A 25580-nucleotide genomic window follows, 5' to 3' on the forward strand; every position below is an offset into this window, starting at 1 on the left:
TGTTTATCGCTTACTCTGAGGGTTAACTGTTCCTCTACTGGCTGGGAAAGTATCCCACGATTAAACGAGAGCCGAAACCCCTCGATTGATTTTCTGTCGATCATCAATCATCAAAAGTAGTAGATGATTGATAAGTTGAATTATTCGTCATTATTTCAAGCAAACCCAGGGGAAACATGGTCCGCTTCCAACATCTGGTGCTGCTCTCTCTTTCACAGTGGACGTCTGGTTTTCAGACGCAGACATTTTTGGAGATCTCGTGCTCTCGGAACCGTTTCACACATCACACAGAAAACACGACGAATGGAATCAATCGAAGAAAAGATCAAAAGACAAATTGATGATTAGAATAACGGTCCGTTCGTTGCAGTTAGAGATAACACCTTTAGTGGATTCACTGATTTGCAGAATGAATTAGCAGCAATTTGGATAATAGAATAATGGTTTCTGTCAAAACGTTCTCTGATTCCACTTTCTCTGACGTGTGTTCTGACCCGCCGTTTGAATACGTGGGTTTTGGGTTTTAACGTGAATCTTTCTTTTATTTCCTGACATTTTTTAGGAGCAAGTTTTACGTTTTTCCTGGTTAATGAAAGACGGACCTTCTGGGGAGGCGGTGTGGCTTTACGTGCAGTACCAGCGCTGGCCACCAGGGCCGGCTTATGAGAACTAGTTTTTCTCAATAACACTTCCTCCGCCCTCGTTGAATCCACCCAGACACCCTCTGCGTTGGCCCACATTTGAGTTTTTGTGGCTCCGGCCAAGTTGGCATTCAGCGGCCCAAACCCAAATGGAGACTTCAGAACTTCTCTTTAGAAACGATGCTGCGTTCATTCTTTATTAACAGGCATTTGTCAGCTATAAATGAGGCCTGGCGATCGGACGTTTTCTATTTAGAGCTTTCAAAGCGGCGCGAGGCGATTTAAAAAAACAAAAAACAAACTTTCATTTATGATCTGTGCTATAACTGCAGGGGGAAACCAGCGATTTAGTCTCCGGCCTATATGTGAACACCCCCCATCGGCTCCGATTCAGTTTTCTTCTCTCCGCCGTCACGCGACACCATCTCACCGCACATCTCATTTAGAACTGTTCACTTGTAATTATGTTATCAGATCTCACAGTCGTCGTGCTGAAACCAAACAAGGCCTGTCTAATTCCTTGTTACTTCATCATTATTAATGGAGTAACAACACGAGGGCATTTTAATCACAGCGCTGCCTGCGACACTCTTCGCTCGTTTGACCCAAGTGACGACGCGACGCCCGGTGAAAACTACAGTGTGTGCAGTTTGAGCCCTAAATTGCTGTCCTCGCCCAGTTGGAGTCTGACCTTGTCTCTTCACACCCCTGCCTCTTTGTCTCCCTCTCTCCCTCTCTCTCTCTTTATCTGTTCTCCTTGGTCGACTTCTCTCTGTTTCCCCCGCTCTGCCTCTCCCTGTACCAGATAACTTCCCACAGATGGCTCATCAGAAGCGCTTCATCGAGCGGAAATACAGACAGGAGCTGAAGGAGATGAGACGAGAGCGGGAGCGGCAGGAGAAGGAGACCGACGAGCCGGAGGAATGCAGGAAGTGACAGCGCCCCCCCCTTTTTTTTTTCTTTTTTTTCGGTGTGGGGGGCAATCACGAGCCCGCGTCCACGCCGAGGAGCTCCGACTGCAAAAACGTGGCAGCCGCCCCGATGCCAGAGTCGGTCCGATGCAGGTGGCGCCAGTCGGCCGTGGAGCCGTGATAGTTTAGCAGCGATGGTTTTGACTCTTCCCAAAAGTTCGACCGACACTCGGATGGGACACAGGTGAGGACGGGTCGGGTCGTCGGGAGGTTTAGGGTGGAATCTGGTTAGTCTTTGTCCTCGATCCTCAAAATGAAAGTGGAACGGAAGGCAAAGAGACTCCGGAATGAAGCCGTCATGTTTTATGCTGTTTAGTGCTGTAGCACCGTCAAAGGTGGCCTCATGTTGTCTGATGTTCATGTTTGTTGTCCAATCTTTAAAATATTGAGTTGACTTTTAAATCCGAAACCACAGCAGGAGCTCACGTTACTGACAACATGCCAAACATACAAAAAATAAAAATGGAAGAAAACAAGTTTTTAAAAGAAGTGTGAAATAAATAAACCGTCACATGTAAGACTGTAAATAAAGTTTCAGATCAACAGTTGGAAATCTGAGTGTTTTTTTTTTTTTTTTGCTCCCGCCCAGCGCTCTAAGAGGCCTAATCTAGGAAAATAGAGTCAATTATATTCAATCACTACAATGTCACCATCTGTCTCACATCTGCCACTCATCCTCTAATAATCAAAATGGGTTTTTTTTTTGGGGGGGGGGGGGGGGGGGATTTTTTTTTTAACCTCTCTCCAAATCCGATTGGCTGTCTGACAGATCTTAATTATAGATTGACTAATTAACAATTTCCTCAGCTCGGTCGCCTCTGGATCCATCTATTTAACGACGGCCGCCGTGTGAATTACTATCTGACGTGTAGAGTTGAGTCTTTTGTGCTGAGATTTATTGCAGATAATACATAAATACCTGTGAGGATGGTACATTTGAGGCTCGCTAGCCTGCGGCTGCTATCACGATTCAGATAAAAGTTAAATTATCCTCCACAAGCAGAAGATTCAAACAGAGAGCGGTCCAAACGGAACCAGTATATAAACCCGTCAAACCTCACAGAACACCTCACAGAGACGGTTTTTAAAGATATTTAATTGTGTCATATAAATATTCAGTACAAAATATCACGTTTTACAAAGCAGATCGATGGATGGCCGGTGATGGAGGGGGGCCCCCCTTACACACTACCACGACCTCTCGAACTGTTTCTACGCTGACAAAAACGCCACTGCTCAATCACATGGTCACCAACATAACACACCGTAGTAGAGGTGAGCCCCGAGGCCGACCGCGTCTACACATCAACAACCACAGATCTACTGCATCTGGAGGAGGAGGAGGAGGACGTCGCCGTCCAGTCGCCTCGATAAGAAGAAGAGAAAGTAAAAAGGACCAGAAGCGTCGGTACGTCTCCTGCTCTCTTAGCTGAGCTTCGGAGGCGATCGCTCTCTCTCTCTCTCTCTCCGCAGGACTCCCGTAACGGAGACAACCCCCTGCATGAAGACAGAAAACAGTGAAGACCGGAGGAGGAAACCGCTTTCGGTGAGTACCGCTTTTGTCACGTCGATTTCCATTCGAGAGCTCACGTTGCACCTTGAGGCAGAACAAAAAAAAAAAAAAGAAGAAAAAAAAAAAGCAGTTTTCTTGGGGAGCGAAGGGTTTCTAAACCCATTAGAGGCTTATCGCCAGCAACAGGCTGAAACGGCCACTCACAATGGGAGGTTGCTCCGGGAGCGAGCTCATAAACAAAGCCGCCGTAGCCGAGCGTAAAAGAACGATCCGGCCGCCGTGTTATCAATTGGGATTGTTTAGTGCGTCGGCGGCGATGTCGAGCCCGATTCAATGCGCAGAGAGGAACCGAGCCGCCGTGTTGTTACCGTTTGAAATGTCAGTCTCTTCACAGGTTTGGCCTTTTGCTTAAGTGAGGGCAGAGCTTGTTCAAGCCGGCCTAATCAACCAGCCCTCTTTATTTCCACAACTGTGTTTTCATAGTTGAAGTAATTTGATGATATTGTGTTTTTTGTTTTTTTCTTCTTCTTCTTCTTCTTCTTCTTTTTAAATCACATTAAAAAAAACAAACCCGTCGTGTGTTCTGGCTGCAGGACAATGTCCTGACCTTCTCTGGGAGCCGAGGACGCCCCCCCCCCTCTGGGTTTAAGAGCCTCATTGGACAACCGCTCCAAAAGGTCAGGGGCCCCTTTTGATAAGAACCCTTTATGGAGAAGGCTGTTTCGTCCCCCAGGAAATCAGAACGGTGAACGCCGGCTTCATGTTGGACACGACGCGCGGCAACAGGTGACGGAGGGAGCGGAGCGGTGTTCAGGAACAGGACGTTTAAAGGAAAATACTGGTGCGCTTTTTTTGCTTCTTTTTTTTTTTTTTTGGCACATTTCCACCAACTATGTTACATTATTATACATTCCACTCAGGAAACCAAGTCTCCATCCAACAAGTGTAAGAAGAACTCTTGTTCTACATCTCTTTTCTGAATGCTTTGGGTGATGTGGTGCATTTAAATAAAGAAGAATCTAACCCCCTAATAACACAGATCCTACACATCCGGCCTTTTTCCTCATTATGGAGGCTTGTTTTTAGGATTTAAGGCAACTTATTTCACACCATAGACTTTGATCATCTTAACATATGGGCCGAGTTTAAACACTCGCGTGTCATTTTTCTGCTAATCCCCAATCGTAATCACCGTTCCTGCTTTGGAACATTGACTCAAATGCTACTTTTCATGTTTTTCCTCATCACCTGAACAGAAGAAAATGAAATAGCTGGTGAATTTTAATGGTAAGTGTCCACGAGATGTTTCATCCACTTTTAATTTTACACGCCGTAGTTTCAAGCTCGGCGGCATCACGTCGGCGCCGGCAGTTAATGGGACTTTGAGTTACAGACGGAACCATTGACTCACTTCTGTGGTCGAGATGAGCGGAAAAAAAAAGAAAGAAAAAAAGTCCAACGAGACCAGTATTTTCCTCTAACTGAGCCTGGTGGATTTGTATCAATGTATTTTAGAAAATCAAAATTCATTTTCCAGCCAGCGAGTTGGCTGCAAAGACAAAAACTGATTCTGAAGACATTCGGCTCAATAAGGAAATATTTGGTATTCGGCTCACAGGACGGAGATGAGAATCGGACACTACAGAAGACTAACTGGTGTGTTTGTGAATGTTTTGTCGCGGCCATCGATTTTAAAACCACAGTTGTACGTAAGCCACATCTGATTCCATCCGACCAGCGTCGACGTCTCTGGTGTTCCCGTCGATGCCAACGCTTTCTGGCACTTCTGGCTCGAGCACAGCTGTGGACAAATGGGTAAATGCGAGGCAGCCTTTGCTGAAAGAGGGGGAGGGGGGAGGGGGGGTCGTCTGGACATTCCCTAGAAAAACAAAACCACTGTACAGCGTATTGTATCATATTACCGTACGTACACAAGCAAAGATAGAACTCACAATATGCAGCGTGTTTTTTTGTCCCAGAAACACTGAAAAATACGTAGGCGTATCTGTTGGTTTACAAAGCTGCTTGTTGAACGTGTCCGCCGCACGCAGCTTTGGAAAAAAAGAAAAGAAAAGAAAAGAAAAATACCAGTATAGATATATTTGGGCCTCATGTACACCCCATATACACAAAAGAAGTCTTGACACAAAGTCTCTTTTCACTGCACCCTGGCAAAAACGCAACTAACACTGATTGGACACACAAAGCCTACGTCTGGTCACCGGAGGGACGGCTGAAAGGTGAGCGGTGGCGGTGAAAGAGCACGTGGACAAGCGGTGCTCGTTTTTTCGGTCCTTTTCGCCACACATGCACCACAATTGCCCGGAAAGTTTTTTTTTTAACGTGTTTCATTTCACTCCTCCTCCTCGTCTGTGTGCCGGGCTCTCGTTAGGAATCCCTGTCGCTGTCGTCGCCCCCGTACATGTCCGCCAGTTTCTTAAATCGGGGTCCCCACTCGCTTAGGTAGTTGTAGTCCTGGTCGCCGTCGGTGGTCACCGACTCAAGTGAGCTGAGGGACTCCGCCACGGAGCCGTTGCCCTCGTAGGCGTAGGTGGCCAGGGAGTCGTACGGCGGCGCCGTCGGGTCGCTGTCGTTGTCCTGGAGCCTCTGGTTGATGAAGTCTCTCACGTCCCCGTTATTGTCCCGGATCGGGGGCAGCGCGGGCCGTCGGACCGCGGGGTAGAAGGTTTCAGGGACGATGTCCCTCCGTTGCTTGCTCTCCTCAATGGCCTCCGGGTTGCGCAGCGTGCCGATATCAAAGGCCTGAGTGTCCTCCTCTCCGCCCCCTTCATCGTTGTAGCTGACGACGTTGTCTCTGACATCCTCTTTGGAGATGATCAGAGGCTCCTTCTTCCTCTGTCTCCGCAGGGCAGCAAACAGCACCACGATCACTACGGGGAGAACAAAAGAAAACAAAAGAAAATAAGTAACGGACTTTGGTGACTTTTGCTGATGTTTCTTTGCTCCCTCTCCTTTTTTTTCAGAAGGCCAGTGACTGTCCAGGGGGATTTGTTGATGTTGCACAAGTGTTCACTGATGTTCAGGGACTTTGTCTGACTTTGTAGAAACAGGCTCAGCTACCACAAGGATGCATTATGTATGTTCTGTCCTCAGGGCCATTGCTGCTTGAGATCACAAAAGAATGCAGTTTAAGAAAAAATACATTGTATGCCAGAAAAACAACTTTATGTACCATTATAACACTTGAGCTATGGCACAATTCAATTTGGGTATTCTAAAAATGAAGTCACGGTATAGTATGTTGAAAAATAGTCCTAAAATCTCCAAGCATAGTGTGTCAAAAAAGTTTTTTAAAAAGTCATAGTAAAGCATGTTAAAAAAGGCTCAGATGCTGGCTTTCTGCTCCCTGAGTTACCCGTTTCTTTTGTTTTTCGGTTAACGCTTTGGCTATTGTTGGAAGATACATTGCACTTGCACAATTTCCCACAAATGCGCCCACTTATAGCACGGGAAAGTTTCTAATTACACATGCCACTGTATGTTCAAGTTTTTCTCTCATGTTATTCCTTCAAACAATACAATGATTTAAAGGCTTGGTTGTGTGTCCGCCTCTTTTGTTAGGGCTGGGCAGCCCAGTTTGTGACAAAATGCAAAATAATAGTATAGTCTGGGATTAAAAAAAGTCATAGCATAGCTTGTCGAAAACAGGCCATGAGGGTTAGGTATCCTGAATGTTTTAAAGACAACAGAATCGCACGTGTTTTATAATTAAAATGTACTATAGAGTCACCTGAAAACAGTGACATTGTCTTCTCTGAAGATTGAACCGGCAACCTCCTGAATTAAAGGCAGATATGCAACACACTGAGCCAACAAGTCCAGTGCTACACAAGTCAAACAAAAGTCATATTGAATAAGTCATAGTATTGTATGTCGAAAAAAGTCATAGTTAGAATATAGTTTGTAGTAATTTTTTTTAAATAAAAAAGTCATAGTATAGCATGTACTGTCGTAATTTCTAGTGTAACATGTTTAAAAAAAGTCATAGTATAGCATGTTTAAAAAAAAAGTGAAAAACAGTCATAGTATAGCATGTCGAAATATGTGAAAAACAGTCATAGTATAGCCTGTCGGAAAAAGTAAAAAACAGTCATAGTATAGCATGTCGAAAAAAGTGAAAAACGGTCATAGTATAGCATGTCGAAAAAAGTGAAAAACAGTCATAGTATAGCCTGTCGAAAAAAGTGAAAAACAGTCATAGTATAGCATGTCGAAAAAAGTGAAAAACAGTCATAGTATAGCATGTCGAAAAAAGTGAAAAACAGTCATAGTATAGCCTGTCGAAAAAAGTGAAAAACAGTCATAGTATAGCCTGTCGAAAAAAGTGAAAAACGGTCATAGTATAGCCTGTCGAAAAAAGTGAAAAACAGTCATAGTATAGCTTGTCGAAAAAAGTCAAAAAACAGTCATAGTATATTATGTCAAAAACAGTCATAGTATAGCCTGTCGAAAAAAGTGAAAAACGGTCATAGTATAGCATGTCGAAAAAAGTGAAAAACAGTCATAGTATAGCATGTCGAAAAAAGTGAAAAACAGTCATAGTATAGCATGTCGAAAAAAGTGAAAAACGGTCATAGTATAGCATGTCGAAAAAAGTGAAAAACAGTCATAGTATAGCATGTCGAAAAAAGTGAAAAACAGTCATAGTATAGCATGTCGAAAAAAGTGAAAAACGGTCATAGTATAGCCTGTCGAAAAAAGTGAAAAACAGTCATAGTATAGCCTGTCGAAAAAAGTCAAAAAACAGTCATAGTATATTATGTCAAAAACAGTCATAGTATAGCCTGTCGAAAAAAGTGAAAAACGGTCATAGCCTGTCGAAATAAATGAAAAACGGTCATAGTATAGCATGTCGAAAAAAGTGAAAAAAAGTCATAGTATAGCATGTTTAAAAAAGTCATAGTATAACATGTTTAAAAAACTCATAGTATAGCATGTAGAAAACAGGTGATGAGGGTTAGGTATCCTGAATGTTTTAAAGACAACAGAATCGCACCTTTTTAATAATTTAAATGTACTATTAAGTCACCTGATCAATGGCAAGACAACAGTGACATTGTCTTTTATGAGAATTGAACCACCAATCTCCTGCATTAAAGGCAGATATGCAACACACTGAGCCAACAGGTCTAGTGGTACACAAGTCAAACAAAAGTCATATTGAATAAGTCATAGTATTGTATGTCGAAAAAAGTCATAGTCAGGATATGGTATGTAGTCATTTTTTTTAAATAAAAAAGTCATAGTATAGCATGTACTGTCGTCATTTCTAGTGTAACATGTTTAAAAAAGTCATAGTATAGCCTGTTGAAAAAAGTGAAAAACGGTCACAGTATAGCCTGCCGAAAAAAGTCAAAAAACAATCATAGTATAGCATGTCGAAAAAAGTGAAAAACGGTCATAGTATAGCATGTCGAAAAAAGTGAAAAACGGTCATAGTATAGCATGTCGAAAAAAGTGAAAAGCGGTCATAGTATAGCATGTCGAAAAAAGTGAAAAGCGGTCATAGTATAGCATGTCGAAATATATGAAAAACGGTCATGGTATAGCCTGTCGAAAAAAGTGAAAAACGGTCATGGTATAGCCTGTCGAAAAAAGTGAAAAACGGTCATGGTATAGCATGTCGAAAAAAGTAAAAAAAACAGTCATAGTATATTATGTCAAAAACTGTCATAGTATAGCCTGTCGAAAAAAGTAAAAAAACAGTCATAGTATAGCATGTCAAAAAAAGTCAAAAAAAGGTCATAGTATAGCATGTTTAAAAAAGTCATAGTATAACATGTTTAAAAAAGTCATAGTATAACATGTTTAAAAAAGTCATAGTATAGCATGTAGAAAACAGGTGATGAGGGTTAGGTATCCTGAATGTTTTAAAGACAACAGAATCGCACCTTTTTAATAATTTAAATGTACTTTTAAGTCACCTGATCAATGGCAAGACAACAGTGACATTGTCTTTTATGAGAATCGAACCACCAACCTCCTGCATTAAAGGCAGATATGCAACACACTGAGCCAACAGGTCTGGTGGTACACAAGTCAAACAAAAGTCATATTGAATAAGTCATAGTATTGTATGTCGAAAAAAGTCATAGTCAGGAAATGGTATGTAGTCATTTTTTTTAAATAAAAAAGTCATAGTATAGCATGTACTGTCGTCATTTCTAGTGTAACATGTTTAAAAAAGTCATAGTATAGCATGTCGAAAAAAGTCATAGTATAACATGTTTAAAAAAGTCATATTATAGCCTGTCAAAAAAAGTGAAAAACGGTCACAGTATAGCCTGCCGAAAAAAGTCAAAAAACAATCATAGAAAAGCATGTCGAAAGCAGTCATAGTATAGCATGTCGAAAAAAGTGAAAAACAGTCATAGTATAGCATGTCGAAAACAGTGAAAAACAGTCATAGTACAGCATGTTGAAAAAAGTGAAAAACAGTCATAGTATAGCCTGTCGAAAACAGTGAAAAACAGTCATAGTACAGCATGTCGAAAACAGTGAAAAACAGTCATAGTACAGCATGTCGAAAAAAGTGAAAAATAGTTATAGTATAGCATGTCGAAAAAAGTGAAAAACGGTCATAGTATATTATGTCAAAAACAGTCATAGTATAGCCTGTCGAAAAAAGTCAAAAAACAATCATAGTATAGCATGTCGAAAGCAGTCATAGTATAGCATGTCGAAAAAAGTGAAAAGCAGTCATAGTATAGGATGTCAAAAAAAGTGAAAAACGGTCATAGTATAGCATGTCGAAATATGTGAAAAACGGTCATAGTATAGCCTGTCGAAAAAAGTAAAAAAACAGTCATAGTATATTATGTCAAAAACAGTCATAGTATAGCCTGTCGAAAAAATTCAAAAAACAGTCATAGTATAGCATGTCGAAATATGTGAAAAACGGTCATGGTATAGCCTGTCGAAAAAAGTAAAAAAACAGTCATAGTATAGCATGTCGAAATATGTGAAAAGCGGTCACAGTATAGCATGTTGAAAAAAGTGAAAAACAGTCATAGTATAGCCTGTCGAAAGCAGTCCTAGTGTAACCTGTCGAAAAAAGTGAAAAACAGTTATAGTATAGCCTGTCAAAAGCAGTCCTAGTGTAACCTGTCGAAAACAGTGAAAAACAGTCATAGTACAGCATGTCGAAAACAGTGAAAAACAGTCATAGTACAGCATGTCGAAAAAAGTGAAAAATAGTTATAGTATAGCATGTCGAAAAAAGTGAAAAACGGTCATAGTATATTATGTCAAAAACAGTCATAGTATAGCCTGTCGAAAAAAGTGAAAAACGGTCACAGTATAGCCTGCCGAAAAAAGTCAAAAAACAATCATAGTATAGCATGTCGAAAGCAGTCATAGTATAGCCTGTCGAAAAAAGTCAAAAAACAGTCATAGTATATTATGTCAAAAACAGTCATAGTATAGCCTGTCGAAAAAATTCAAAAAACAGTCATAGTATAGCATGTCGAAATATGTGAAAAACGGTCATGGTATAGCCTGTCGAAAAAAGTAAAAAAACAGTCATAGTATAGCATGTCGAAAAAAGTCAAAAAACAGTCATAGTATATTATGTCAAAAACAGTCATAGTATAGCCTGTCGAAAAAATTCAAAAAACAGTCATAGTATAGCATGTCGAAATATGTGAAAAACGGTCATGGCTAGCCTGTCGAAAAAAGTAAAAAAACAGTCATAGTATAGCATGTCGAAAAAAGTAAAAAAACAGTCATAGTATAGCCTGTCGAAAAAATTCAAAAAACAGTCATAGTATAGCATGTCGAAAAAAGTCAAAAAACAGTCATAGTATAGCATGTCGAAAACAGTGAAAAACTGTTATAGTACAGCATGTCGAAAAAAGTGAAAAATAGTTATAGTACAGCATGTCGAAAAAAGTGAAAAACGGTCACAGTATAGCCTGCCGAAAAAAGTCAAAAAACAATCATAGTATAGCATGTCGAAAGCAGTCATAGTATAGCATGTCGAAAAAAGTCAAAAAACAGTCATAGTATAGCATGTCGAAAAAAGTGAAAAGCAGTCATAGTATAGCATGTCGAAAAAAGTGAAAAACGGTCATAGTATAGCATGTCGAAATATGTGAAAAACGGTCATGGTATAGCCTGTCGAAAAAAGTCAAAAAACAGTCATAGTATAGCATGTCGAAAAAAGTCATAGTACAACATGTTTAAAAAGTCATAGTATAACATGTTTAAAAAAGTCATAGTATAACATGTCGCAAAAAGTCATAGTATAGTATGTCGAAATAAGTCATAGTATAACATGTTTAAAAAGTCATAGTACAACATGTTGAAAAAAGTCATAGTATATTATGTCGAAAAAAGTCATAGTATAGCAAGTCGAAGTAAGTCATAAAAAAGTCATAGTACAACATGTCGAAAAACGTCATAGTATAGTATGTCGAAGTAAGTCATAAAAAAGTCATAGTATAACGTGTCGAAAAGTCATAGTATAACATGTCGAAAAAAGTCATAGTATGTCAAAATAAGTCACAGTACAACATGTTTAAAAAGTCATAGTACAACATGTTGAAAAAAGTCATAGTATAACATGTCGAAAAAAGTCATAGTATAACATGTTTAAAAAAGTCATCGTATATTATGTCGAAAAAAGTCATAGTATATTATGTCGAAAAAAGTCATAGTATATTATGTCGAAAAAAGTCATAGTATAGTATGTCGAAGTAAGTCATAAAAAAGTCATAGTATAACGTGTCGAAAAACGTCATAGTATAACATGTCGAAGTAAGTCATAAAAAAGTCATAGTATAACGTGTCGAAAAACGTCATAGTATAACATGTTTAAAAAAGTCATAGTATAACGTGTCGAAAAACGTCATAGTATAACATGTCGAAGTAAGTCATAAAAAAGTCATATTGTAGAATGCCGGAGAAAAAGTCTCTGAAACAGTAATACAACAGTGAGCCGGGGATTATAATATTAACACTCCGTATAATAGGCGACCTTTTTTGAAGCTGACCTCGCCTCTTTTCGGACTAAGTCAACATCACTTCATTCAGTATTTCTATGTTCATCAAGATGCAGAAGCCTTGTTGCATGGCTGGCATCTTAACGGTCATTGAAAAGACGACTATTGGAGCACACTTGAACGTGCTTTGAAAACTCTACGGCCCTGAAGCCAGTTTTGTAACACATTTCATTTGGGCCATGGTGCACATTTCTTTTTGATTCATCAGTAATTGAATTTAAACCTTTACTCACAGTAGACATAAAATTCCTCATAAGTGCTATTTCTGTTTTATCCTAGAGCGGACAGTTTCTCAATATTCTGATATGATTGAGGTTGAAATCAACTATGTGCGATGAGGAACCAAAGAAACCAAAGACCACCGAAACCGAAACACCATGTCTATCTTGTTTCGGACTGAGCTACTGCAGCGGGAGTCTTGTGTGAAGCGTGCACTTGTCCTTTTTCATCCTTAAGATTAAAAGTCGGGTCGCGATAAAGCAGCTGAAAACGCCGCAGATCTCTGCTGCTTTGTTGTTTAAATGAAATGGAACATGTCAGCTGTGGTCACTGGCAGAATGACCCGCCTACAGGAAGTGATGAATCAGATGCAAACACTGTCTCCTGATCAACCTGCAGGATGTGCTTTCAAAAGTAGGAAGCTCTCGAGCTTCGTTTCTAATTTTCTGCAACGCCGCCCTGGTTAAATAAAGCTCAGATTGAAAAACAACTGTTCGCAGGTGGTTGCTTCTCATGCGGTCTGTACTCACTGAGCAGAATGATGACACAGAGCAAAATGGCCACCAGGGCCCCCGTGCTGAGTCCCGCCCTCGCCGTGAGCGCCTCGGCGTTGCACAGCTTCATGTTGCCCTCGCGGTCGCAGGTGCACACTCTGATGGTCAGGGTGTTGGTGCTGCTTTGCATCGGGTACTCTCCGTCGGAAATGACCACCGGCACGTGGTAGATGCTCTTCTGCAGGCTGTTGTAGCTGTTCCTCCGCGTTAGGATCCAGGCCGTGTTGTCTGAAAAACAACGGGATGTCCGGTTTACGACGCAGCAATCAATAATCTGAATTAATACTTCAATAAACTCTACTAGAAATGTAATTCCTGGCCTGTGAATGTGCTTTTAGTGCCGCGAGATGAAAAAGAAAACTATAAAATCAAATCATGTGCAGTGCAGCACTCGATGTGGTTACGTTTAACAGAAGGTAGAAGTGCCTGAACATTATACAAAAAAAAAAGAAGAAAAAAATTGCAGTAAATGAAATAACCACAAGCATCAGCTGCGAGCGTATCACCTTTGTTATCGCGGACGGAGAAGTTGGCCTTCCCAGCAGCCTCCTGTGCGAGGCTGAAGAAGAATCGGTGTCCTCCGAGCGGCGTGTCGGGATCTGCGGCGCTCACGGTTTGTATCCTCTGGAACAAGAGGCAGTCAGGTGAGCGACTGCGGAAACCTCGGAATAAACAGAACGGGGCCGCGTGCGCTCCCCGGAGTTCTGCGTTCTCACGGCACGTCGCCATATTGGCCAACAGCAGCTGTAGACCTTCTAATTAACAGAGGTACTAACAGTACAAGCGTGTTAAGAGGCTCGCGCTAAACATCCGCTGTTCATTCTGGTTAGAAGGCGTAGATTGGGCTTTGGGGAATTCATAAAGACAAACGGTGAGTGGCAAGCTAACACATAACGAACAGCTTAACACCTCTTACACCTGATAGATTTAAGTGTCAGTATTCGCTTTAGGTCGTAACTACTTTTCAGATTATTAACAAGAAATGTGATCAACTAATGAATTATGACGCATTATTATGTTTTATCGTTTTACCTGCTGATCATTTTAAGGTAACGCTTATCATTAAGCGTTACCTTAAAATGTTACAATCCGATGATATAAACCTCAGTTGAATGCACTCATTGTAAGTCGCTTTGGATAAAAGCGTCTGCTAAATGACTGTAATGTAATGTAATGTAATGTATAAAATACATTGTTCTGAAATGGGCCTCTCTGCACAATGTGTACTTTTAAGTATATTTTGCTGCAGCACTTGTCATATAGTATTTCTCCGCTGTTGCATTGCTCTGCTTTTACTTTAGTAAACGAAAGGAGCGCTTCTTCCACCACTGCAGCCGAGGTCCAACATCTAAGAGATAATATCGTCTGTAGCCTTTTCTTTTTATTAAATGCGGTTTGAATATATAATTCATGGCACAAGTCAAACAAGTCGGAGCTCGGGGTCATCGCACTTCCCATGAGCCCAGATACACTTTCAACAGCAACATTTGATTCAGACCCAAGTGTGAGCACAGAAGATCTGGCGCAATTTACAAGTGATGCTGAAGACTCGAGAGTGTCAAAGTTGGTGTGTATTGCGTTACAGTTTTTGTTGGGGTTTCCAACCAGGATGTCTTTGCAGCACAGCCTCACGATTGTGATGTGTGAGCATTAGATTTAAAAACAGTCTATTGAAGCTGCTGCTTCCTTTTGAACCTCTTTGCCACAACTGCAGATGTGTTCTTGACTCTTATTTGGAGGAACAAACTGTTCTGAAAACTGTATTTATTTAAGATGTATGTGAGCTTTAATGCTAAAATAAATTTAAAAAAAGGGTCCCCAGATGTCTTCGTTATCCTACCCGGCTTCAAACACACGTGACCGATTCACGCATGCCGTCTGATGTCTGCCAACGACACGCTGAGCAGGAAGTCGAGATGAGACCGCGACTACCGCCCCGTGCTCGCTCACACCAACCTGATTAGCCTTAGCATTCTCGCACACGAACGTCTCGTAATTGGTGGCGAATGTCGGCGCGTTGTCGTTGACGTCCAGCACTCTGACGTAGACGGGCGCGCGGCTGATCTGCCGCGGGTTGTCTGGGAAACACAAGAGGCGGGAACGGATAAGAGTTTACACAGATGATTATTTCTTTACCCAATAAAAGTGAACATGTGAAATGTGTGTGTGTGTGTGTGTGTGGCTGTCGCCTGTTTCCATGCACACAGTAATGCCAAATGTTGTTAGGCAACGGTGTAATTGTGATATTTATACCATTATGCAAATTGTATGCGTCAAGTAGATACGTATAAATCACATACATTTAAGTTGTGAGGAAAACTCAATGTACTTTTATTGTGAAGCTCTCAACACTGACAGAGTTATCTTTTATAATTCTTATTTTTACAATATTCCTTACTGCTCACCAGATTTATTTACACATATTGAACATATTAAAAAAGGACAAATATTATAGTTATCAGTTTATGTTTTGCTTTTCTTTTGATCTGTGTTGAGGTACTGTCAGTTAAACTCATCATTTCCTGCAGATGTTTCACATTAAAAGTCTCCCAAGTGAAGGGGAGGTGTCACTGACATTAAGATAACAATGACACTCAATACTTCCTGTATACCTTTCACAATAAAAGTCTCCCAAGTGAAGGGGAGGTGTCACTGACATTAAGATAACAATGACACTCAATACTTCCTGTATACCTTTCACAATAAAAGTCTCCAAAGTGAAGGGGAGGTGTCACTGACATTAAGATAACAATGACACTCAATACTTCCTGTATACCTTTCACAATAAAAGTCTCCCAAGTGAAGGGGAGGTGTCACTGACATTAAGATAACAATGACACTCAGTACTTCCTGTATACCTTTCACAATAAAAGTCTTCCAGCAGCTCAAAAGGGCATAGTACCGTCCCTTTAATATTTGTCTGCTTCAAACTTTTTTTGGGAGGGTTTACGATGTTTGAGTACTACACAAAGAGGGGAAAAAAACACACCAGCCACCAGCCAATACTGGGTGAACTGGCAGCACTGGGTGACTTTTCTAGTACTCCACAAAACCTGGCGAGAATTTATTCCAAAAATCCAATTTGGCCGACACAGTAAGAGGAAGTGGGTGACCAGAAAGAGAACCGCTTCCCATCACGCTGCACTTACTGAACTCTGTGGCGATGACGGAGATGTTGTGCCAGGCGTTCTCTTCTCTGTCCAGCTCCCTGAGGATGAACACTGACCCGTTGCCTGCATGGACGTTGAACATTCTGTCCATGTCTGTGCGCCGATCAATAGAGTACCTGCTCAAAAAACACACACACACACACACACACACACACACACACACACACACACACACACACACACACAGATTGGCTTGTAAACTCGAGCACTCAGGCTGTGTGGAAGCGTGCGGTGTTCCCTGGGTGAGGGATACAGGGTACAGTCCTATTTACAGAGCTTCATAGGTGTGAAGCGGAGTGAAAACAGTCACATTTACTGTCTCGCTTCAATTGACATTTGAGTCATTAGAGGGGCTTCAGTGGGTGGGAGGCACTCCAAACAAGTCTGACTAAGCATGATGGACTCGTCTGCACTCTGCCTTTATTTCCTTTCTTTGCTATTCATACCACACAAGAAGGCATTAAGAAGAAAAAAGATTAATTTTTCTTGCATCAATCCGAGCAGCGGTTTGCCCTCAGAAGAAAGGCCAACTTTGTTGAAGAGAACAAAAATTGGTTTTCACCTGCACAAATGAGCACAAACTACAGGCGGTAATAAACCACTTCTACTACTGTTTGAAGGGTCACTCTACACAAACCACACACTAAAAAACACACCGCATTTCCTCAGTTACCCTTTGTGTTGCAGATCGTTTCAGGTTTGCGTTGCAGACATACATCTGCTGCCACACAAACACCAACGGTGTATGTTTTATTCAACCTTTATTTAACCAGGATAATCCCAGGTGGGGGTTTTGAATCAGATTTTTTTTCCGAGATGGCAGCGTAAAAGTTTCACAAATGTAGCCCGTGAAAACACAAATAACAGACTTAAAGATAATGTAAAACTGCAGAAATGATCAAATTAAAGAGACAACAGATTTACAGCAAACAGCAATTGTCAGTCAGGGTCAGGACAAGTACATGCAGTGCTCAAATAATCCCTAATCCTTTTTTCTTTTTTGGTTTATTTTGCATGCTTGTAAAATAATCTAGTTTAAAATGTCTCTTTAGCTCAGACCAAGATGAGGGTCATGAACATATATAAGGTACACTGTCTTCCACGGGGCCTACCAGTGTGGAATAGTCCTGTCCTGAGCCGGTGATAGATGTATGTAAGTGTTCGCAGTCACACAAACACACACGAGCCAACAGGTTATCCAGTCGTGTTGTTTTTCTCTGCTTCCCAGACTACAGTGATACATCAGTGTGATTAATGGAGTAGCAGGCATCAGGAGGGCCGGCGTAAGAGGGAGGAGACCCCCAAGGGGAGACTATGAACCCCGGCTCTTAATGCACCGCTGCACCGCTCCCCCCCCCCCCCCCCCCCCGTCCCTGCTGATTCTACTATTTTAGTGTCTTTATCTAAACACTCCCTCCTCGTCTCCGCCTGCCTCTCCTCCGCTCTCACCACCTCGACGGCCCGACAGTAACTCTAACCTCGTTAAATCTGCGTCGGCCGTGGGCTTTACTAATTGCTTTTCTAATATTCCCAATAATTCAGCCGGCTGGGCCTAACCCTTCCCCTGATTAATGGCGTCCTGACCGGGCACCCAAAGTGCTGCTCTCAGCAGGCAGGCCGGCAGCTGGCTGGATGGGAGGCCAGGCGGAAGGACATGGAGGGTTACAGAAATGTTAGTGATCAGTGGGGTTGGGACACATATATCCTCTCTCCTCCCTACAGAAGCTGCACGACCGGGTGGTATTTTCAAGAGATGTTCTTCATTACAAGAGTCAGAATGAACCCCAGCAAAAGGTCAACAGATTTCCAGCTTGAACTTTGGCTAAATCAGGATGAAAGACCTTCAGAAGGTAAGGTGTAATATAATGGTGGAACATCTAAAACGACAACATTGTGATGAAAAGCAAGTGCAAGAAACACCTACATCCCTCAACAAGACAATCTCCACTCAAGGTCCGTTTAGTAGCTATTTGTGATGATTTTCAGGATAGCTCCTTAATGGACCTTGAGCCCAACACAAATCTTTTTCAAAATGACCAAAACCAACACTCACTTTTGTGAATGAACAAACGCGTTAGGACAACCCAAAAGCCCAAGGACAGAACACACTTTGAATGAATATTCAATGGCTACATTGTGCAATTTTCAAGCCAAACAAATCAAAACTTTTCAATGTTTTCTGTCCTTGGTAAGCTGAAGACAGGAGACGGCATTTAGAATATTGCAGCACTAAAATGCTCCATTCATAACCGGGGCTACTAAAAGAGTTAGCAGCTTTTCAAGACTCTGGGTTATTTTTCCCCACTTGTGCATACTATAAAAAAAACAACAACATTCCTTTATTCAAGTTTTAAAACCTTGAATAGTGTTCATGTTTTAGGGGCTTGAACATCCGTAGTATGTTTCCATCCTACCGGCTTGGGATGACACCAACATTAACATCTAATAAGAAATAGTAATAGCTGTAGATCCCTGAGATCATATATCTATCATATGTATCATAGATCCTTGCATACTGAGGGATATAAGTGTTTATATCCCTGCCTCTAACTGCTGCTGTCTGCTGTGTGCTGTGGCAAGCTATTAAAGATAACCGTCTCAGTGACTTGCTCATGCCAGGCAGCCCCCAGGCTTCCTGGCCATCCTCCTCCTCCTCTGCGTGGCTTTAAATGCCACGGGGTAGCTACCTCCTTGATGATGGGCGATAAAAGAGAATGATATCATATTTGACACCTGCAATAAAGTGGTGGAACTTCAACCTTGAGAGCCAACTCCCTTAGTGCATCATAAAAATGAAAAAGTCTTTGAGACGGAGTGGAAGGTGCTGCCTCATACCCGGCTGCCATTACTCCCATATAATAGAATACTTGCATAGTTTTGTACGTGCGTGAACCCAGTCTTGTCAGTGAACTTTGTTTTGAAGATTTAAGAAGTTGCCAGCATTTAGTATGTCTTACAGAACATCATGTCTCTCTACTAAGGGCACATTATGTATTTTAATGCTGTTTATGTTTATGGAGAAGAACATCTAAGTACAAACAATTCACTTTGGTTATCACAAAATCACACAAGAATCACTGTGTCACGGAAAAAATCCATCTTGCCAGGCTTCAAGTAATGCGTTTGTGTCAGGCAAGCAAATCCCCGTCCCATGAGCAGCTACTAGCAGCTGCTAGCAATAGCTACTAGCAACAGCTACTAGCAGCAGCTACTAGCAGCTGCTAGCAATAGCTACTAGCAACAGCTACTAGCAGCTGCTAGCAATAGCTACTAGCAACAGCTACTAGCAGTAACTACTAGCAGCTGCTAGCAGTAGCTACTAGCAGCTGCTAGCAGCAACTACTTACAGCTACTAGCAGCAGCTACTAGCAGCTACTAGCAGCTATTTGATTGACAAATGGTCCATCCAATCACCTGTCAAGGCCACTTGAATGCATTAAATGGCGTCCACTAGACTAAAAATTCCTCTAATTTAAAGATATGTAAGGATTACCACTATTATAAAATCTTTAATTCGCTTAGTAGCTTCTCCCTAAGCTTCTGGCCCGCCCTTCTTATTGTGGGATAGGCCATGGTGTTTGGGTTGGATCAAAACGTGCCAAACCCTGATATGGTCCCTTAAGATGTGCCGCGGTTCAGTACCTGACGAGGCTGTTTTTGTCGTCCGGGTCGGACGCGCTGACCGAGCCGATGGCGGTGTTCCTGGCTGCGTCCTCTTTGACCTCCATGACGTAGCTGGCGCGCTCGAACACCGGCGGCTCGTCCACGTCCTCCACGGTGATCTTGATGGTGGCCTCGTCCCTGAAGGGGCCCACGGAGAAGAAGCGGGGGTTGATGTGGGAATTCTCCACCTGAATACGGAGACTGTACTGACGCTTCCTCTCAAAGTCCAGAGGCTGCAAAAAAACAGAAAGTACTGTAAGTATAGTGAGTACAGTATGTATGGCTTCCCTAACACCCGCCGGCGACATTGAAAAGCATGTTTTCTTTACACAATGGCCAAAACTACACGATCAAATTCGTCATATTTCTGACGATCCTTGAACACATCATGTGCGACGAATGCTTCTGTCAGAGAAGGTAACCAAAACAAAGCTTAAAATCGTGATATTTCATCAAAAACATTTTACTCTCATTTAAAATCCTGCATCAAATGAACCTTTTGCTTTAACCAGATCCTGTAAAAAAAAAAACATTAAATTCTGAGCTCCTCAGCGCAACTAGGAAGCCATGATTGATTTGCCTGTGACCAACAGTCATGTGACAAAAATTCAGCGAATCTTCAACAGAACTGCACGCTGCTGCACACAGAGCATTGAGGAGAGGACACGAGAGGTTGTCAGTAGAGCTTGTAAAAATGGAAATAGTTCAATGTATACGGCACATAGAGTCTCCATTTCTTTTTACAACATTGGTAGCACTTGTGTGGGCACTTCACAAAATGTGACAGCAGCAAAATGAATGAATTTAGCAACTTTAACTGGATCATTAATATGTTCCCAGGGTTATATGTTCCCATGTCCTATGTTCCGAAGGTCTGATGTTGCCCCAACCCATTGGACACTTGATGTCAAATGGCTTTGGCTTTCACTTTTGGCATCACTTGGGTTTCGGTAACACACTAGGTTTAGGTGAAGATTGTGGATTGGGTACAAATAAGTGTGTTTTTGGTTCCAGCTCTAACCTGAACCTGAAAAAATGCGTTTCACAGCTCTGCTCGCTTAATGACATGCTATTGTAGTAACTCGTCAAAGGGAAAATAGCATAGTGTTGAACACTGAACCCTGGGAAAATAAGTCCCTGACAACATCAAACCTTTTGTATTGTTTACTTAATGTGCGCTGACAGAATATGGAACTGGGGGAACAGAGAGACGTTCCCCCCTTTAACTGTGACGTAACGTGTTTTCATGTTTTTGTTTTCTTGAAATAAAAAGAAGTTTCTACAGTGACTTTCTGTTTGCCCCTTAATATTTACTTTGAAAACACTCATTTGTATGCAGCGACACGTTCAGCTGTTGATTTTGTGGAAACTCATATCCATTCAGAGCATCCTGCCGCATTTAATTTCAGGTCAGATTGGGATTTTATTCATTAAACTAGCAATCGTTTCCCGAGCATCGTCTAATGAGCGCGTGTGAAGGGGCTCAGTGTCTTCTTCAAGGACACTAACAAGACGGTTGATGGATACACATGGGCTGCTGCATGGATCAGACCTGTGCTCTTTTGCACATGTAAAGGCCTTTCATTAACTGCCGACACATCCAGAATAATGGGACTGATGTGGACATTTGGCAACAACGCGGTCGGGTTACTGTACACAAACGGCATGAAAGTATTGTTGGCGAGGGAATGTGGTTGGACAAAGCAGCGTATATAAATGAGAGAAATATTTTACTTTTATTGTTAATATTGTGTCCTATTATAGCAGTTATCAAGCATTAAATGTACGATTTCCTTTTTGCACTTTGTTTCTGTTTCTTTAGGCAGAAACAAAAAGACATGCCAGCTTCTCGTTTGTGCTTTTCAACCTGATTTCCTGATCCCTGCCAAACTCTGTGAAACAATCAAAGTCGTCTCTTATCGTCTGCTGGCTGACATCCCTTCAGTTTATGTTGTTGTTTTAATTGAAGAGATCAGCGTTTCGGATTAGTGAATGAGCAGCGGAGAAAATATTGAGTGTCGGTGGATGGTGAGACTTTGGTGTGCCGTTCCATTTGAATCCATGATGGAAAGTACAAAAAAAAAAAAAAAAAAAACATCTCCCACAGTCCCACTGTTCAGGAAGCATCAAGGTTGTGAGCATTTCTACATTGGAATCTATTAATGAGGGCAAAAGATTAAAAAGAAGCGAAATGTACAAAAACAAAGTATCATGACTGGTATTACGTTGAAGGACACATCTGTTCAGCACCGCTACATCAGCACCACTACATCTACACCTAAAATACAGATGATGATGATAAAGCATTCTGTGAAATCACTTAGAAACGTTTTGTGGTTGTCGTTTTTGCAAATATAATGTATATTTATTCTAGACTGTTTTCTGTTGGTGTACAGACTTTCATTTGTTTGCTTAAAAGGAAGCAGCTTTGTTCTTTTGTTCACGTGTGATCCCCTATAATCCCGTATCTTCTGTACACTGCTCTTACACTCCTGTAATTCATTATGCTGCACACGATGATTAGCAGCCTGATTCCTGCATGACTGCTAATGTTTTCAGTCGTTGTGCATTTCAGTGCAGGTTGGGCGGTGTGTTTAGCTTATTATGTTTCTCTTCTTAGCTTTTAGTTTTTTATTTGTTTTGAAGTTGTAGCCACTGAAGGTATCCCCTTCATTGACAGGAATAATTAGAGAGCGGTGCATTTTAATGAATGTGCGCCCAGCGCTGAGCAGGAACAGCTGGATCAGAGTGAGGCTTCCTACTGTACACATGAAAAGAACGCCGGGGTCCGCCATCGTTGGGGAACAGCCAATGAAAGTGTGAAAAAATCCAGATGGAACGAGTTGTTTTTTTTCTTTCTGAAAACCCATGAATAAAGACATGAGTCGGTAATTTTTCAGCCGTCTCGCGTTAAGGCGGGCGGGGTGTGGGACCGCGCGTCAATGGGAGGAATATGTTGCTTCGAAGGACCGGTTAAAAGCGGAGATGGCACACACTCCCACTTGACAAACCCATTTAATTAGTAGGTTCAGAATTAGGCCAATGCTCAGTCCTCACGCACGTCAGTCTGCCCGCACACCACATCCACTAACAGCACTGCCGCGGCTACGAAAGGCAATTATGCCATCTTGCACTTAATGATGGCGTGATGGAGGCGATCAATCGGAGGCTGCAGAGAGAGCGCTTGACAAGGCAACTGCCAGGTTCTGTTGAACACATCAGAAACACACCGCAGCCCACCGCCGAATGCTGCGATCCATACCGAGCGTCAGTGTTTCTGCTTTGGTCTCAGCTGAGAGGAGAAATGAACCTCACTCAAAAAAACACATGTACTGGGAGTGGAGGCAAGTGTAAGTTGGAATCTAATAAGACCGCTGTCCGTCCGTCGGCTGTCAGAGCGTATATGGAAATCATAAAGCTCCCATCACTGTGCTTCGTTACTGAGTGCAGTTCATTGTGTCGTTTCCCCTTCGTTGGCCAGATGAGAAGTGCGATGCGCATGAGCTACAGGCAGGTCCTGGCTAGGTGGGATGAAGTCGAGGGTTAAAATAAAAACAACACTAAAAGGTGAGACAATGGGAATGCTATTTCCTGCATTTAGTTGTATCATTCTAGCAAATAATAATATTACGATGACGTCGTTGTTATGCTGTCCACAAAAATAGACCAAATTAAACGTTTTTGATACTATTTACAGTCTCGCTGATAGTGGCGGAGTCCACCAGTATTGCCTTCATACACTTGAAGGGATTTGAAGGTGTCTTGCTGTTTTGCACAAAGGTTTTCAACTGGCAAAACACGGAGGAGGGGGGGGGGGGGGGGGACGGACGGACGGACGGACTTATTCGTCACCGCGTTTAGCACCTACTGTGATCGTTTATCGAAAAAATGTCTACAAAACAAGACATGGTCATTTCGGGATTTACAGCGAATCCGTTTTTTTAAACATTGTGCAGAATTACAGGAGGAGCATCCGTGGTGAGCTGTGAGATGAAAAGCTGCAGGCGATAGGCTGCTAACCTCCAACTCTACAGCAATGTAAAAAACGACTCTGCTACGTCCTGCTGTCGTGCAGAAAAACGTCTCACTCCGCCGCGTGTGCAGCGTGAAATCAGACTGCGGTTGCCCACGGCCTGATGGAAGAAGGTCGATTATTGACCGACTTCTTTATTAACACAACGTGAGTTAGTTTGGTTGACGTGCAAGTTGCTCTTCTGCTGTATTTCAGACAAAGTAGCTGTCCAGAATCAACCACGACTAAAAACTTCAAGGTTCTCTATACGATATCCAGAGCATTGATAGAGCAGCGAACAGCTCTCTCTCTCTCTCTGTGTGTGTTCTGTAACCTAAACTTCTCCTCGCAGGCTAGCTCACGGCCGCCGCTCTACACTGTGCTCACGTGGCGGTTACCGCTGATAACGCCGTCCCACCCCTACGGCACCCACCCTCCTGTTCCCACTCAGGGGAAACACCGATAGCTCTGTCAGCTTCTGTTTGTTGCACTGCTAGCACCGTAGCTGCTAGCACCGTAGCTGCTAGCACCCCGTAGCTGCTAGCCTAGCCGCCGGCTCAGCCATTGCCATGTTGAGAGCAGCGTGGAGGCAATCCCTCAATCATAGATTTGCTCTGAATAACTTCCAATCAGAGGTTAGGGGCAGCCTGATGGATGACGCTCAGGGCCAAAAGGTGATAGCTGGAATGAAGTGAGCATATCAATGCTTTTTATCCATTCAGAGCTTCTCTCATCTGGATTTCAGCAGCAGTAAGACGACACCGTTTAGTCATTTTAGTGAGTAAATCGAATGGGGATTTGGAAAAGAGGAGGAGGACATGGAACCTACACCCGTCACTCTAAAAAAAAAAAGCCTCACAGGCCACAAACAGAGAGTCGCTGACCTTCCTCAGCAAGATGACGCCCTCCTGCGTGCTCCTGTTGGTGGTGACATCAAACATGCCGGGGCCGTCGCTCCCGATGATCCTGTAGTCCATCTCCGCGTTCTCGCCGATGTCGGCGTCCATGGCCCGGATCACTCCCACGGCAGACCCGAGCTCGATGGACTCGGGCACTCTGAACTCGTAGAGGGCTGGAGAGAAAGAATATCGTCTTTGTGAATTTGTTTGCATGAAAAGATGAACAGGAAAAAGAAAAGTGAGTCAGAGATTGAGTATGCGAGACGGGCCGAGGTCACGCCCCTGTTTTCCACACAAAGATGCAATTCTTTCACGATTTCTTTTATCACAATTAAAAATATAACCGAGAAGCACTAAAGGCCTTAAATAAACCCGAGATTAACACACAAAGACAAAGAGAATACACCGCCACCCCTGACACCGGTCGTGCATCATAACCCGGTTAGTGGAAAAAGAAAAAAAGAAAGAAAGTGTAAGCGGGTGAGTCAGAGAGCAAGAATACAAGGGAGCAAGTCAGGGAGAGGGTGAGTCAGAGCCAATCAGAAAGCAGCACCAGGCGAGTCGGCCGGGGAGAGGGAGAGTGTGTGAAAAGGAGAAACCGTGTGGGAGATTTAGTGCTGCAACGTTTGTAGATCAGCTGTGGAGCAGACATTTCATATGCGCCGAAACATATTTCATTTCCAAAACAGACATTTGGCCTTTCACGTTAAGTTGCTACAAGCGTTATTGACTCACTACTCAGGAGTTTAGGATGTAACATAAATTCCGGGCCAATTTTGCTCAACGTAAATTAATTGCTTCTTCTTCGTCTTTTTTTATTTTTTTATTTTTTTTTTTTTTATTTCCTAAGATGATTTCCTGGTTTGAGGCGGGTGAATTGATGGCTGCCTGTCGGCCGCGGCGGCGGCTCCAGCT

The 25580-nt window shown here is 42.4% G+C and overlaps 2 protein-coding genes and 1 long non-coding RNA gene across 3 annotated transcripts in view; 2 read left to right on the forward strand and 1 right to left on the reverse strand.

The window, feature by feature from the left end:
* The window catches only part of drosha (drosha ribonuclease III), a 30496-nt gene extending 28341 nt beyond the window's left edge, over nt 1-2155 (forward strand). Inside the window, exon 17 of the mRNA XM_068710338.1 lies at nt 1447-2155. Within this exon, the coding sequence (XP_068566439.1) occupies nt 1447-1577 (131 nt within the window). The 3' untranslated portion in view covers nt 1578-2155. The remainder of the gene's footprint in view (nt 1-1446) is intronic.
* Nucleotides 2156-3633: 1478 nt separating this feature from the next.
* On the forward strand, nt 3634-6679 carry LOC137872024 (uncharacterized). Its single transcript, XR_011102849.1, has 2 exons — nt 3634-3966; nt 6110-6679. It is a non-coding gene; the product is annotated as an uncharacterized lncRNA (long non-coding RNA).
* LOC137872023 (cadherin-6-like) overlaps nt 4711-25580 on the reverse strand; it is a 59792-nt gene continuing 38922 nt past the window's right edge. Inside the window, exons 6-12 of the mRNA XM_068710218.1 lie at nt 24651-24838; nt 19734-19987; nt 16071-16207; nt 14878-14999; nt 13428-13545; nt 12898-13149; nt 4711-6016 (exon numbers count right to left, since the gene is read on the reverse strand). Coding sequence (XP_068566319.1) covers nt 5514-6016; nt 12898-13149; nt 13428-13545; nt 14878-14999; nt 16071-16207; nt 19734-19987; nt 24651-24838 — 1574 coding nt within the window. The 3' untranslated portion in view covers nt 4711-5513. The remainder of the gene's footprint in view (nt 6017-12897; nt 13150-13427; nt 13546-14877; nt 15000-16070; nt 16208-19733; nt 19988-24650; nt 24839-25580) is intronic.

This window comes from Cebidichthys violaceus, unplaced genomic scaffold (assembly GCF_023349555.1).
Source record: "Cebidichthys violaceus isolate CVI_PGR_0920_01 unplaced genomic scaffold, fCebVio1.0.p SCAF_15, whole genome shotgun sequence".
Classification (NCBI taxonomy): Eukaryota; Metazoa; Chordata; class Actinopteri; order Perciformes; family Stichaeidae; genus Cebidichthys; species Cebidichthys violaceus.